This window comes from Spermophilus citellus (genome assembly GCF_964194105.1).
Source record: "Spermophilus citellus genome assembly, chromosome: 4".
NCBI classification, from domain to species: Eukaryota; Metazoa; Chordata; class Mammalia; order Rodentia; family Sciuridae; genus Spermophilus; species Spermophilus citellus.
The window spans coordinates 136,617,928-136,633,441 of record NC_138185.1 but is presented as its reverse complement, the minus strand read 5'-3'; the positions used below and the strand labels follow the sequence as shown (position 1 = coordinate 136,633,441).

At 36.1% G+C, this 15,514-nt stretch overlaps 1 protein-coding gene across 3 annotated transcripts in view; it reads left to right on the top strand.

The window, feature by feature from the left end:
• Positions 1-15,514, top strand: part of GANC (glucosidase alpha, neutral C) — a 77,578-nt gene that overhangs the window by 42,904 nt on the left and 19,160 nt on the right. For all 3 annotated transcript variants that reach the window (XM_081289416.1, XM_081289415.1, XM_081289417.1), the window contains 5 exons: positions 2,666-2,901; positions 5,429-5,555; positions 6,948-7,027; positions 8,576-8,719; positions 11,161-11,257. In XM_081289416.1, coding sequence (XP_081145542.1) covers positions 2,666-2,901; positions 5,429-5,555; positions 6,948-7,027; positions 8,576-8,719; positions 11,161-11,257 — 684 coding nt within the window. The remainder of the gene's footprint in view (positions 1-2,665; positions 2,902-5,428; positions 5,556-6,947; positions 7,028-8,575; positions 8,720-11,160; positions 11,258-15,514) is intronic.

Here is a 15,514-nt window from a genome sequence, read left to right as displayed (position 1 = left end):
TACCTAAGCAATTTAAGTAGCAAGTACTCCCCTTCCCACCCTCATACCACTTAGCACAGTTAAAAATTATACTGAATCTAGAACTGTACACTCTAATCCCTAATACTCACCATCTACTTTTCTTGGCACATTTAGTCCCTGGGTATTATCTAATTTATATAATTTACATAACCAATATTCCAACCTGAACTTTTCCATGCTTTTTTTTTCCATTTAAATATACCACTAAAATGCTGGGCATGGTTGCTAACACTTATAATCACAGAAACTTAATAGGCCTGAGGCAGGATTGAAAGTTCAAGGTCAAACCAGGCATGGTGGCTCACACTTGTAATCCCAAGTGCAGGAGGCTGAAGCAGGAGGATCAGGAGTTCAAAACAAACCTCAAAGCCCTAAGTAACTCAGTGAGACCCTGTCTCAAAATAAAATACAAAAAAGGCCTGGGGATGTAGCACTAGTGGTTAGGCACTCCTGGAATCACTCATTGGTACAAAAAAGAAAGTTAGTTCAAGGTCAATCTCAGCAATTCAGCAAGGCCTTAAGCAACTCAAAAGAAAAATGAAAATGGCCAAAATGTTGCTCAGTAGTAAAGCTCCCCTGGATTTGATTCCCAGTGCCAAAAAAAAAAAAAAAAAAAAAAACCTACACCCACTAGTTTTAGCAATAAAGCATTTTATCTTTAAAAGACTACAAACTTGGGCTGGGAATATAATTTAGTGATACAGCACTTGTCTAGCATGCACAACACCCTGAGTTCATTCCCCAGTACCACAAAAAGAAAGGAAAACCTATCAGCTTCCTCTGATATCAGAAACAAGATAGGCTTCCCACTTTCACTACTCCTCCTTGGGAAGCTGAGGCAAGAAAATCATAAGTTCAAGATAAACCTGAACAATTTAGTGAGACCCTGTCTCAAAAGAAAATAAGCTGGGCTGAGTATATTGTTCACTAGTAGAGCACCCCTGGGTTCAATCCCCAGTACTGCAAAATAATAATAATTATTGTTATTATGCTGGGTTTTAGATGTGGACCCTTTCAATCTTGAGAATTTTGTTGTTTAGTTCAGGAATACAACCTTAGGTTATTCCTTTCATAATTTCTTCCTCTCCTTTTTCCCTTTCTCCTTTTTTTCCCCTTTCTCCTTTACAGATTTTTTTGATCTCCTTTCCCTTTTTTTGCCTATTTTCTGAGCAATTTTGACAATTTTGTCTTTCAGACCTTCCATTTATTCTATCCTATTTCTAATGTCAAAGAGTTCTTATTCTCTAATTTTTTACTTGTTAATAACACCTCATGCTTGGTTTATGCTATTATATTTGTGTATTATGGGTGCAAATTCTTTTTCATCTCCAGAAATACTAATGATAATGTTTTGATGATTGTTACTTTGGTTGCTTGCATTGTTACTGTTTTCTCAGAGGTACTTTTATTCTATTTCTTTACTTGGGCCTCTGAATCTAATTTTAGAGATTTTCCTCAAATGTGGTTCAGCCTGGGGCTGGGATTGTAGCTCAGTGGTAGAGTGCTTGCCTAGCACATGCAAGGCCCTGGGTTCGATCCTCAGCACCACATAAAAATAAATAAACAAATAAAGGCATAAAAATTTTTTAAAAAAATGTGGTTCAGCCTGGAAGTTCTGTGTGCCTGAATGATCTTATAGTCCAATATAGGGGTGGGAGTTGGAATATTCTTCTGTCTTCTTGTATACTAGGGACAGGGTCGAGCTTTCTTCTTCATCAGTATGCTTCCCTCAAGCACTCAGGTGAGAGCTTCCCTGGCTGTGCTCAGCAGTTACCATCCTTCCCCTGCCTTCTTCTTTCCATTTTGTTTTGTTTTGTTTTGTTGAAGTTACTCTTTCACCATTTTGTTTTTATGGCTTTATTCATTTTTTATTTTCTTTACCTTGATTTTAGTAAGACTTTGGGAGAAGAACAAGGTAAATCCAAGTGGTTGACCAAATGTCCTCCACAGTATAAGTAAATGTTTTGACAATAATGTCTTGACAGTTCTTCCTTACTTCTATTTCCCTTTAAGTCAGATTCAACAGTGCTCCCTGACATCAGTTTTTAAAATAAAGATCAGGAAGGTTACATTTTGCCAAATTTTTATGACTTCTATAAAAGAAGATTCAGAATTGCTAACCTGAACTAAAGGACCCTATACAAACTGATCCTCTCCAGTTTCATCCTTTACTTATCTCCCTTACACTGTAACACTCTGAAATATTTATTTTTTTCCTAAGCCTGTCATGTGCATATCTGCCTCTGTGTCTCTTCTGTTCCCTTTGCCCGTATGCTCTATCTGTTTTTCCCTATAGGGTATACTTATGTTTATTCATAAGAATCCAAACCAGTATTACCTGTTCTCTGAAGCCTCTCAAGACCCCACACTTAACTAAAGGAAGAATTCATTGGTTTCCCAATAATTGGTCCCAAAGCACTAGGCTGATACCTTTAACATAGCAGTTATTCAATTCAAAGCAGTTTATTTATATGCTTGCTTATCACCCTAATTGTTACTTCCTTGAAAGCAAGAGCTATGCTTTCTTCTCCTTGATATTCTATGTACGTACAAGCTCAGTGCTTACTAGTACTCATTGGGAAAATGCTCACCAAATGATGATCATTGTTATGGTAGTTGACTCAGTTCTCATTTTTGTCTTTAGGCACACAAGCCATGCCCCCTCTGTTCTCCTTGGGGTATCACCAGTGCCGCTGGAACTATGAAGATGAGCAAGATGTAAAGGCAGTGGATGCAGGATTTGATGAACATGATATTCCTTATGATGTCATATGGCTGGACATAGAGCACACTGAGGGCAAGAGGTACTTCACCTGGGATAAAAAAAGATTTGCAAACCCCAAAAGGATGCAAGAGCTGCTCAAGAGCAAAAAACGTAAGGTAGAAGAAGCCAACATTTTTAAACTTTTCATTACAAAGCTTTTAAAATTATTTGAAGTTTGTGTTGGTACATTAGTGGAAGAAGACCATTTAATAAAAAAAAATAGTCCATGAAAATGGTACTTTCAAATTATAATTGTGATAACAGAAATCAAATGGTGAAAAGGTATTAACTCCATCCATCCCTTCCTTAGTTGTTTATGTCTACAGAATGATGAAGGGGCCTAGCATTTTCATTTCTCTTTTTTTGGCTACCCTGTAGTAACATGATGGATTCCCAACCATACCAAACTTTTGTTCTAGTATGAAATTTGATAATATTGTACACATGTACCAAGAATGTATGAGAAAGTTCATCACAAAATGAGGCCTTCTGGGGAGAATAGGGTCAGCTCCCAAGATGATTTGAAAATGACCATAGATTGCTGAGAAAGGAGACTGGCTCTTAGGTGGCTAGAGGGTGGCGCTAGAGTGCACTCACTCTCCAGGGTAAGGATTGTTACCTATGGGCTAGGGCGTGCATTGCATGTTTTGAACCTTCTATTAGCACCAAATGAGGGAGCACCAGGACTTCCTGTTAGCTTACCCAGATGTGGGCAGAAAGGTAAGAGGGAATGGTAGGGCTTGAAAATCCTGAACAGCCAAATATAAAAAATGGAGTCAGATTCTTTATTATTCTTTTTTTCTTCAGGCTTCCCTGGTGGACTCTGTAAGTCTGGCCAAGGAAAGAAATGATAGAAAATGGAGAAGAGGAGGAATCATCAGAAAGTGTAGAGTGCTTCTTTCCTGTATGGACGTGGCAGTGATTATTCTAATAAAGAGAGTGAGGGAGAAAAGAAAATGGAGAGAGGAGAAGAGGGTGAACCCCATATACATTATATAAATAGATACAATCCCTCTCCTTGTTTTTTTTTCATAAAAATAATTTTATTTCCATCAATATGTGCACATGTAGTAGTATAACATGTAGTATAACATCTATGTTTACTTGGTTAATTTTTTTATTTGTATATGACAGCAGAATGCATTGGCAGATGTCTGCCCCACCAGGGAGTGTAAACCGGGCCTACTGAGAGTGTAGGTCCTACAAGGGCTTGTGTGGGCAGTTTCCTTAGTATTAAAGTTGCCTTTTCAACCCATTCCTTTGATCCTCAAACTTCTCACTGGTCTCTAGAATCAATCTTGTTAAGTCTAAAACAGCTATCATTTGTTAAGTACTTACTATAAGGTAGACGGTGTAATAAAATATATTATAATAGTCTTATTACCCCATTATTTGGATAAAGAAGCTGAGACTTAGAGTGATTTGGTAATTTTCACACGGTGAATAAGTAGCATAGCAAGAATCAACACTGGTCTGCTTGGCTCTAGAAATTTCTGTCCTTGTGGAAATTTCTGTGGTTGTTTTTTGAGGCCTCTGAACATTCAAGAGGTTGTGCTAGTACTGAAGGGAATGCAGAGATGAGCTCCTCAGGGTCTTCCAGCAAGTGGGGGAAAGGCAAGTATGCAGTAACCACAATACAGGGCAGTAACATGAGAGCCAAAGAAAGTTTGGAGTGGGAATGGGCCAAGAGAGGGAAGATTTTAGCCTACTGGAGAACTCAAGTCAGGAGTTTGTGTCACAGGTATATTGTAGGGTACCCCTGAAGGATGAGTCTCTAATTAGTGGAAAAGAGGGAAGGAAGAAGGCAATGTAATCAGAGGATGGAGCATTGATGGATGTTTGAAAGCTAAACAGAGGCTGTTTTGAAAGAGCAAACCATGTGAAGCTTTGAATAGTAGGGAATCTGTCCAGAAAGATTGGGCCTTATTATAGGCTTCTTTGGATACATTTGGAGATATTAAAAGCTTCTTAAAAGGGGGTTAATAGCCAGAATTTATAAGAAACTCCTACATCTTAACAACAACAGCAAAAATTTTTAAATGGGTAAACTTCATACATTTCTCCAAAGAAAACAGACAAATTGCCAAGAAGCATACAAAAAGATGCTCGATATCACTAATCATTAGAAAGTGCAAATCAAAACTTTTATTTGTGAAATACCATTTAACATCATTAGGAGGGGTACTATTTAAGAAGTAGTAAGTAAGTATTGGTGAAGATGTAGAGAAATTGAAACACTTGTGTACTGTTGACAGGAATGTAAAATGGTACATTTGCTTTGGAAAACAATATGGCAGTTCTTAAAAAAATTAAAAATAGAATCAACATATAATCCAGCAATCCCCATTTCTGGATATATGCCCAAAAGAACTTACTTAAAGCAGTAACTCAAAGAGATATTTGTACACCTATATTCATAGCAGCATTGGTATTGGTTTTGATTGGCCTGGTTTTGATATCAGTTTTAATTTTTCTGAGCACACAGAAGACTATAGAGTTTTACTGATGTATGAAATATTTCATGATGAGTTGTAATTGTTTCAAAATAAAATTTTACCCTAAAACTATGGTGAAGACATATAAATGAATATTAAGTCTAACCACAAAACTTGATGATATCTTCAAACCTTTATGTCCTGACAGCTTGTGGTCATCAGTGACCCCCACATCAAGATTGATCCTGACTACTCAGTTTACACTAAGGCCAAAGAACAGGGCTTTTTTGTGAGAAATCGTGAAGGGAGTGACTTTGAAGGAGTATGCTGGCCTGGTATGATATTGCTTTATATACTTACTATTTCCAATTATTTAGTACCAATTAATGAAGGTTACATGGCTGTTGTTCTCATTTCTAGTAAGTATCTACTCTTCTACTTACATCTTAGGCACCTTCAAGGAAAGAAAGTATTGCCTTCTTTGTATCTTTCATAACATCTGTGTGTTAGTCAGCTTTCTCCCTATGTGACAAAATACCTGAATAAACTAATTTGAAAGGAAAAAATATTTATATTGGCTCACAGTTTCAGATGTTTTGTCCAGAATCATTTGGCCCCATGGCTTTTGGGCCTGTGCGAAGGCAGTATATCATAATGGTATATCATAATGGAAGCATATGGCAGAGGAGAGCTGCACACTTCACAGAGACCAGAAAGCAAGAGAGAAAAAGAAGACAGAGTCCCATTATACTTTTCTAGGACACAGCTCCAATGACCTAATTCCTCCAACCAGGTCCCACCTCCTAAAGTTTCAACCATCTCTCAGCTGGGGACCAAGCCTTCAACACATGAGCTTTTGGTGACGTGTAAGATCTAAACTATAACAACCTGGTACCATTGGAAATATATGTTTGGATATATTTATTAATCAGTAATTGAATGAATGTAACATAAACAAATAAGCAAACCTCAGTGGCATGCATATTTCTTTAAACAAATAGAGATAAGAAGTAGAGGAATCATAGCACATGCCTATAATCCAACTTGGGAGATTGAGGCAGGAGGATTGCAAGTTTGAGGCCAATCTCAGCAATTTAGCAAGACCCTGAATCAAAATAAATGTTTTAAAGGACTGGGAGTATAGCTCCATGGTAGAGTGTTGCCTAGCATGTGTGAGGTTTTGGATTCAATCCCCAGTAACAAAAAGGAGGGAGGGAGGGAGGGAAAGAGAAAGAGAGAATGAATGAGAAAAGGGAAGGGAAGAGGAAAAGAAAAAAAGCATCCTGCAGGTTCTCTCCTGTGATTGTTCTTTGCTCTTCTAACCCAGCTAGGGATGTGGCTTGGTAGTTAAGCACCCCTGGGTTTAATCCTCAGTCTGGAGGAGGAGGAGGAGGAGGAGGAGGAGGAGGAGGAGGAGGAGGAGGAGGAGGAGGAGGAGGAGGAGGATACTTGGGCTATCTTAGGCCATCAGAGAGGGACATGCTGTGTCTTGATTGTTCACTGGCATTTCCCAGGGCCTCTGGTGCTGAAAGGTCTAGTGATTTTCACTGGAGTGCAGTAGAACCTTCATTCACTTCTTGGAGACCATGCCTCTCTCACCTATCTTTTAGGAATGTTGTAAAGTGCCCATTGATTATCTGGTTCTCACATCTGATACCTTCTTTATGACACATTTTACTGTGATGACCCCTATTCCTAACAGACTATCTACTATTATGTCTCTCCAGGTCTCTCTTCTTACCTGGATTTCACCAATTCCAAGGTCAGAGAATGGTATTCGGGTCTTTTTGCTTTCCCAGCTTATCAGGTAGGTCTTTATTCTTTTGTTCTTTTCTAGTTGATTTTAAAGGATGAAAGAAAGAAAGTGAATAGAACTATTTTGCTTCTTTGAATAGCTCTTGTTATATAATGCTTGTGTGAAAAGGCAAGGATGACCAATACATTACAGACTTTGGTGGTGCTGGGAGAGGTGCCATGTGCATTACTAAAGGCACAAAGGCTGTGATTTTTAACCACTATTATAACATACTCTGTGATATATCAATGTACATTATAACAGGTATTTATTATGTTTCAAAATTACCATATACATTTTATATAAAATAAGCAATCTATAACTATATTTAAAGATATGGTAAATGTGAAATGTAGTGTATCATTAAAAGCAAAGAATAATAATTATTTTAAAATATTATAAGAACCACAGAGAAAACTAGAGCAGCCACATCTGAAGAACTGTTCTCAACCATTTACTTTGATACTGATAATGGTGGTGGTGGTGATGCTGATGGTGATACCTAAACCAAAATGAATACATGTCAAGCACTTTATATGCATTATACCATTTCTTCTTCACAATAATTTTATGAAATTGGAGCTCTAACTAAATATAATTCCACAGATAAGAAAATTAAGTAATGGAGAGTTTGTAAGCCTGCCAATGTCACCCATCTAGCAAGTGATAGACCCAGAATTTGAACTCAGGACTGTTTGTCTGCCAAGCCCAGCTCTTAACCATCAGACATTAGTTTCTGAGCATCATATATTAGGATACTAGTAAATAACTTAAAGCAGGGATAGACAACCACCCTTGGACCAAATATGGCTATGCTCATTCACTTCACTGTTTGCTAAGGCTGTTTTCACACTAGTATGGCAGAGTTGAGTAATTGAAGAGAGATTATAGTGTCTGAGAAGGGAAGCTAGGTCTTGTGAGGTGATATTGCAAGGTACAAGACATTTGGAAAATAATGGAATGAGCTGCCCAAGGGAGTTCTTATAATTGTAGCTATTTAGCCAAATGCTGAGAGACCAGAGATTTCTATAAAAGGAATTACAACAAGATGTTAACTAGATGAATCACCTGTCCCTTCCTACTCTGAACAGTTCTACATACAACACTAAATGTAGATCATGGTAACAAACACAGATATCTGAGCTGCCAAATCTTTCAGAGTTTTAGAGAGAAGATAGAATCTTCTATATATAGCTATAATTGCCTTTAGTTAAGAGTTGTAGCCTATGGTGGATGCTGTAGAGCCTAATTGTGAAAATTCATAACCTTTCCAGTAGGGGTCTCTAGGGAGATCTTGGAGTGAACTTGCTGGGCAATGTATATTTCATAGACAACACAGGACAACATTTATTTGTTAATCAATATTTATTGAGAACTTTCTGTAGGCCAGGTACTATTTTTGGAGTTTGAGATTTATCAATGAACAAAATAGACACAATTCCCTTTCCAAAAAACATAATAAATAAGTAAGTTAAATGGGGGTAGAAAAGAAAAATAGGGACGCTATCATAGTAACATCATCACTGTGGTAGTGTTTTATGACCAGGATTTGCTTCCTAGGGATCTACAGATATCCTTTTCATATGGAATGATATGAATGAACCCTCAGTCTTTAGAGGGCCTGAGCTAACACTGCAAAAGAATGCCATTCATCATGGCAACTGGGAGCACAGAGAACTTCACAACATCTATGGTTTTTATCAGGTAAGAAAGACATCCAAAATTAAGTCAACTAGATTTATGTGCCCTACCTGAAATTCATTTGTTTTTTAATAGCCATACTATGCTGTTCATATCTCTTAGTGTGTCTTTTCTGACAAGTGCAGTGAGTCTTAGGTTATAGCCAATACAGGACTTTTTATTATTTCTCCTTTTGCTTCTTTTCCTTCCAAATCAACTTAATGAATTTTAAAATATTATGAGATTAATGATAAGATGGAAACATCTGCTTTGAAATGAGCCATTAGTATATAGCACTTTTATTGACACAAGCATTATATAAATCTGTTAACAAAGGCTAAAGTTAAAATTAAAATTAAAGTTTTAATTGTCAAGTATAACTAATTAAAAATTTTTTTTTAATTTTTTTAAATTTTGAAAATCTCACAAATATCCAAATACAGCAACCCTGACATTCTATATCAGGGGAGCATAATTTAGACACAGACACATAATTTCAATAAGTATGCTTTTTTAAAAAATTTAGAAGCCTTTCCTTAAGTATTTTTAAAAGTTTTTTATTAGTTATTGATGGAACTTTATTTATTTGTTTATATGTGGTGCTGAGACTCAAACCCAGTGCCTTCTCATTCCAGGTGGTAAAATTGGCCAGGTATTGTGGCACATGCCCGTATTCCTAGCAGCTAGATAGCCTGAGGCAGAAGGATCTAAAGTTCAAAGCCAGTCTCAGTAACTTAGGCCCTAAGCAACTTAGTAAGACCCTATCTCAAAATAAAAAATAAAAAGGGCTGGGGATATGGCTTGGTACTTAAACACCCCTGAATTCAATCCCTGGGACCAAAAAATTTTTTTAAAAAGGTAAAATTGTCTTTTATTTGCCAGTCACATCCAAAGGCTTGACAATCATGTGCTCTAATTTATATCTGTAGTTCTTTGTTATTTTCAGAATGTGACTATGTTCCCATTGCCTATTGGTATTTTCCAATGGGAGCTGCTGGCTAGAGATAGCACAGATTTCAGGTAGTATCTGTTTACTTCTCTAACAGCCTGTTGCTATTATTGCCAACTACCTTAGAGAATTTTCTTATGTAGGCCAGGACCAGTCACTTAACTTTGCTGAATCTGTTTTTTTTCCCCACCACTAGAAACTGTCTCAGAAATTGTTTGGTAGATTATGTGAGAAAATATTACAAAGTACCAATTAATAGTAAGCATCAAATAAATGTTAGTTTATTTATTCATTGTTATTATTATTTGAAGAAAGTTTTTTTTCCAAAGCAATTTTGTTTCTTTTTTTTTTTAAATTTTTTTTTATTGATTATTTAAAGCATTACATAGTTCATGATATATCATCTTTCATACATTTGACTCAAATTGTGTTTTGAACTCCCATTTTCACCCCAAACACAGATTGCAGAATCACATCTGTTACATATTCACATTTTTACATAATGCCATATTAGTGACTGTTGTATTCTGCTACCTTTCCTATCCCCTACTATCCCCCCTCCCCTCCCCTCCCCTCCCATCTTCCCTCTCTACCTCCCCTGCTGTTGTTCAATTCTCTCCCTCTTTTTCCCTCCCCCTTGCCCCTCATAACCTCTTATAATTTTGTGTATCATTGAAGGTCTCCTACCATTTCCATGTGCTTTCCCTTCTCTCCCCGTTTCTCTCCCCCCATTCGTCTTTGTTTACTGTAGTCTTTTCCTCCTGTTCTTCCTTCCTGTTCTGTTCCTAGTTGTTCTCTTTATATCAAAGCAGACATTTGGCATTTGTTTTTTAGGGCTTGGCTGGCTTCACTTAGCATAATCTGTTCTAATGCCATCCATTTCCCTGCAAATTCTATGATTTTGTCATTTCTTAGTGCTGCATAATACTCCATTGTGTATATATGCCACATTTTTTTTATCCATTCATCTATTGAGGGGCATCTAGATTGGTTCCACAGTCTAGCTATTGTGAATTGTGCCGCTATAATCATTGATGCAGCCGTATCCCTATAGAGCGCTTTTTTAAGGTCCTCTGGGAATAGTCCGAGAAGTGCGATAGCTGGGTCAAATGGTGGATCCATTCCCAGCTTTCCCAGGAATCTCCATACTGCTTTCCAAATTGGCCTCACCATTTTGCAGCCCCGAAAGTTCTTTTTTTAATATTTATTTTATAGAAGTAGTTGGACACAATACCTTTATTTTGTTTATTTATTTTTATGTGGTGCTGAGGATCGAACCCAAGGCCTCACATGTGCTAGACGAGCGCTGTGCCGCTGAGCCACAATCCCAGCCCCAAGTTTTCCATTCTTTGAGTAAAGGAAGATATATCATGAAAACAATTTGGTTGGATTTATTTTAATAGTTAACATTTCACATTTCCACCTACTATTTACCTTTTTCACATTAGTTTATTAAGGATATTAACACAATGCCCTAATCCTATCTTCTCTGAATTTTTTCTGTTGACTTTGATAGCAAATGGCTACTACAGAGGGACTGATACAACGATCTAAAGGGAAGGAGAGACCCTTTGTTCTTTCACGTTCTTTCTTCGCTGGGTCACAAAAGTATGGTAAGGAATGGCTTGTGTTAGACTGAAAAATACAAATTAACCACCTGTCCTTTTTGACTGTTTCTGGCATCTGCTGCCTCTGTGTTCCTTTTCAATAGCTGTTGCTCAGACCTTTGATTGTACAGAGTGATCTACTCTGAAGTATGCATTTTATACTATAAAATAGAGTAAGCCAATTTTAATCAAGTTTAACACTTGTTTCCAACTGAAAAAAATGGCCACTTATTGATAGGAGACTGACTTTACCATATTTAGTTTGTTGACATGGTGATCCTCAATCCTGTCTCTTTGATTTATTGAAACCAGGAAATATGCTTCTAACATATTCATTCAATCACCTGTTCTGTTCCACTTAGCAATATGACTTAAAATAGACCTGGCTGTTGCTTGTGGTCAAGGTCATCTATAACTGGATCTGGTTTACTAGCTAATGCAGATCTAATTTAACTTAACCACCCTGGCATAGGAAGGCTATTTTAAGACCCTTTTTCTTGCATAAACAACTGAAAACTTAGGTCCTAATTTCAAAAACCCAACTCTTACTGTATTGCAGACATTATTAGTTCTCCCACTAAACCCCTGAAAACCAACCTCAGTGGTACTCAACCAAAGACCAAGATATTATCATCTCAGGCAGAGATTCACGTATAGAGATGATCACCACAGCACTATTCTCTATTGTTACATAGATTTTTTTGTTTGTTTCAAGAATAGTTATAAAAGTAAGTTGTGTCCATGTGGCAGACTATCATGAGGCTATTTAAAATGGTAGCTTTAACTGCATGAGAAAATGTTTGTGGCATCATGTTAAAGGAAAAATAGAAAAGAATGCCTAAATATTTCCATATTATCCCAATTTTATAAAATATAAGATAGTAATTTAATCTATAAGTTGGTAGATAGTCAGATAAGATACAAGAAAATTTAGTACCTTAGGTGATTGGAGTGATTTTAATTTTCTTCTTTATCCTTATTTTCCAAATTCTCTACAAGTATCACTTTTCATCACTAAAAATGTGTATTTAATGAAAAAAATTATAAACACCAGTTTAAAAAAATAAGAGGAAACATAAATACTAAATTTTCTTTTTTTAAATATTTATTTTTTAGTTTTAGCTGGACATATATCTTTATTTTACATTTTATGTTGTGCTAAGGATTGAACCCAGTAACTCAAACATGGTAGGCGAGCATTCTACCACTGAGCCACAATCCCAGCCCCTAAATTTTCTTTGATCTTGTAAATGTTGACCCACTTTCTAGTCTGAGGCAGGAGGATCTCTTGAGCCCAGAGTTCAAGGCCAGCCTGGGCAACATAGCAAGACCCCAACTTAATCAACTTTGCCCCAATATGTAGCAGGGCTTTACAGGAAATATATTTTGTTCAGTCAAATGCTGAAATCAATAGCCAGGAAGAACTTCTGTCTAAACAACCATATGAGCCATGAGAATATTTGTATGTTTATTATGATGAGCTTTTTTGACAAAATTTCAAAATCATTATGTAAATATATACATATTTTACTTGAAATTAAGGAAAACTTATTAAATACTATTTACAAAGGTCAATCCCTTGAAAATATTTTTCATTGTTGATCAAAGGAAAATTCAAAATTTGCTAGAACTATTTTTGGTAGAAGATAGACAAAAATGCTTCAGTAGTAATGTAGATGTAGTAAAATAAGATTTTCTTCCTTTTATGAATCTCTTTAGTAGTATGAAATCTGTCTTCAGAAACTCTTACAACTGTGCAATGATAAAGAACACTAGCTTTTGGGCTGGGGATGTGGCTCAAGCGGTAGCACGCTCGCCTGGCATGCGTGCGGCCCGGGTTCGATCCTTAGCACCACATACCAACAAAGATGTTGTGTCTGCCGAGAACTAAAAAATAAATATTAAAAATTCTCTCTCTCTCTCTCTCTCTCTCTCTCTCTCTCTCTCTCTCTCTCTCTCTCTCTCTCTCTCCTCTCTCACTCTCTCTTTAATAATAATAAAAAAAAAAAGAACACTAGCTTTGAAGTTGGACTGCCTGGACTCAAATCCTGCCTTAAATCTAATTAATGACTATGTGACTATGGGTAGATTAGGAATCCACTGTTTGTCATAGTTCCTTCATTTGTAAAATGGAGTTAGTAATATTATTTCCCTGATATGGTTTTGGGGATGATTAAGTGGGATGATAATCCATGCAAAGTATAAAGTTGCCATATTTTTCAATTAATGTTTCTAAAACAACTAGATATATATGGGTTACAACTGTAACCACAACCCTTACAGTTGTAAATAATTTTTACAACTCAATAATAAGACAGACAACATATTTTAAAAATTAGGAACGAAACCAGGTACACTCATGCACACCTGTTGTGTCAGCTATTTGGGAGTCTGGGACAGGAGGATCTCTCGAGCCCAGGAATTCAAGGCCAGCCTGGGCAACATAGTAAGACCCCATCTCAATGACAAAAACAAAACAGAAGAACAAAAGATGTGGTGAATAGATACTTTACAGAAGAAGACATAGAATGATCAGTAAACACATGAAGAAATAATCAGTTATTAGGGACATATAAATTAAAACAAAAGAGGGAGATCAGTAAAGTAGAGGAAATGGACCAGAGAATGGGGTAGGTGAGAGAAAGGAGAAATAGAGAAATACTGGGGAATGATTAGCCAATTATATTTTTTTTACTGTGTGCATGTAAGAATATATAACAACATCCCATAATTATGTACAACTATAATGTGCCAATAAAAAATGGAAAATATAAAAAAATAAATAAAATAAAATAGAACAAAAGAAAGATACCACTATTTGTTCCTTAGAGTACCTAGAATTAAAAATACTGGTACTCTCATATATTGCTATGAGAATCTAAAGTGGTACAACCCTTCCTAAAAGGTTTGGAATTATCTTGAAGTGTTTAACATATGCTGAACATAAGACCCAACAATTTTATCCCCAGGTATTTATCCAGAGATAAATAAAAACATATCACACAGAGATTTACAGAAAGATATTTATGGTATCTTTATTTATAATAGCTCAAATCTGGAAAGAATCTATATATTCATCAATAGATAAATAGATAAATAACTTGTCATATGTTCCATATCATGGACTGCTACCCAGAAAATAAAAAAATAGTAAACTATGTTATGCTGAGTAAAAAAATGTTAAAATATAATATGGTATATATTATGCTTCCATTGTATGAAAATTCCAGAAAAGACTAATCTATAACCATAGAAATCACATGAGTAAGTTGCCTAAAGTGGGCATTTGTTGACTGCTAAGAAACCCATGGGAACTTCACTAGTTATGGAAATGTTCTATGCCTTGCTTATGGTGGTGGTTACAAGCATTAAACTCTTCACTTAAAACAGATACATTTATTGTATGTAAATGACATCTCAATAAAATTTATTTTTTAAAATATTCCTCCTATAATCATATTTGAATTATACTTCACGGAAACTAGTGCAAAATATGGGGAAAGGGGGATTGGATATCATAAAGATAAAGGAAAGATCAATGGAATAAAAGGAGATGGGGGGTGAAGGATGAGAAAGGGAAGGAAATAGGAGTGAATTTTAACAAAATCACACTATGTGCATGTGTAAATATACCACAGTGCATTCTATCTTTCTTTATATACTATGTATAAAGCACCAATGAAAAACAAACAAACAAGCAAAAGGGAAATCAGTAGAGAAGAGGAAGGAATCTAGGGGAGGGAGTTTGAGAAAGGGGAGCTTCCAGGACTTAGAGTAAATCAAAATCTGTGCATGTATGATTTTGTCAAAATGAACCAACTATTATGTATAACTGTAATGCTCTCATAAAAAGAATTATAAGACTGGGGATATAGCTCAGTTGGTAGAGTGCTTGCCTTGCATGCACAAAGCCCTGGGTTCTAATTCCCAGTACCACAAAAAAAATTCAAAACTATGCATAATTTCAGAATATTTTCATAGAATGTTTTGTGGATTTTAATAAATTTTTATATTAGAAAATTAATACATTTTCCTGTATAAATCAATTATTTACTTTTAGGTAAGAAATCTATTTTCCTTTTTAGTAGCTTGTCTTAAAAATCAAGGCTCTAAGCCAGGCATGGTGTCACACACCTATAATTCCTGAGACTTGGGAAGCTAAGGCAGGAGGGTCACAAGTTCAAGGTTAGCCTCAACAATTTAGTGAGGCTAAAGCAATTTAGTGAAACCCTGTCTCAAAATAAAACTGAAAAGGGCTGGGGA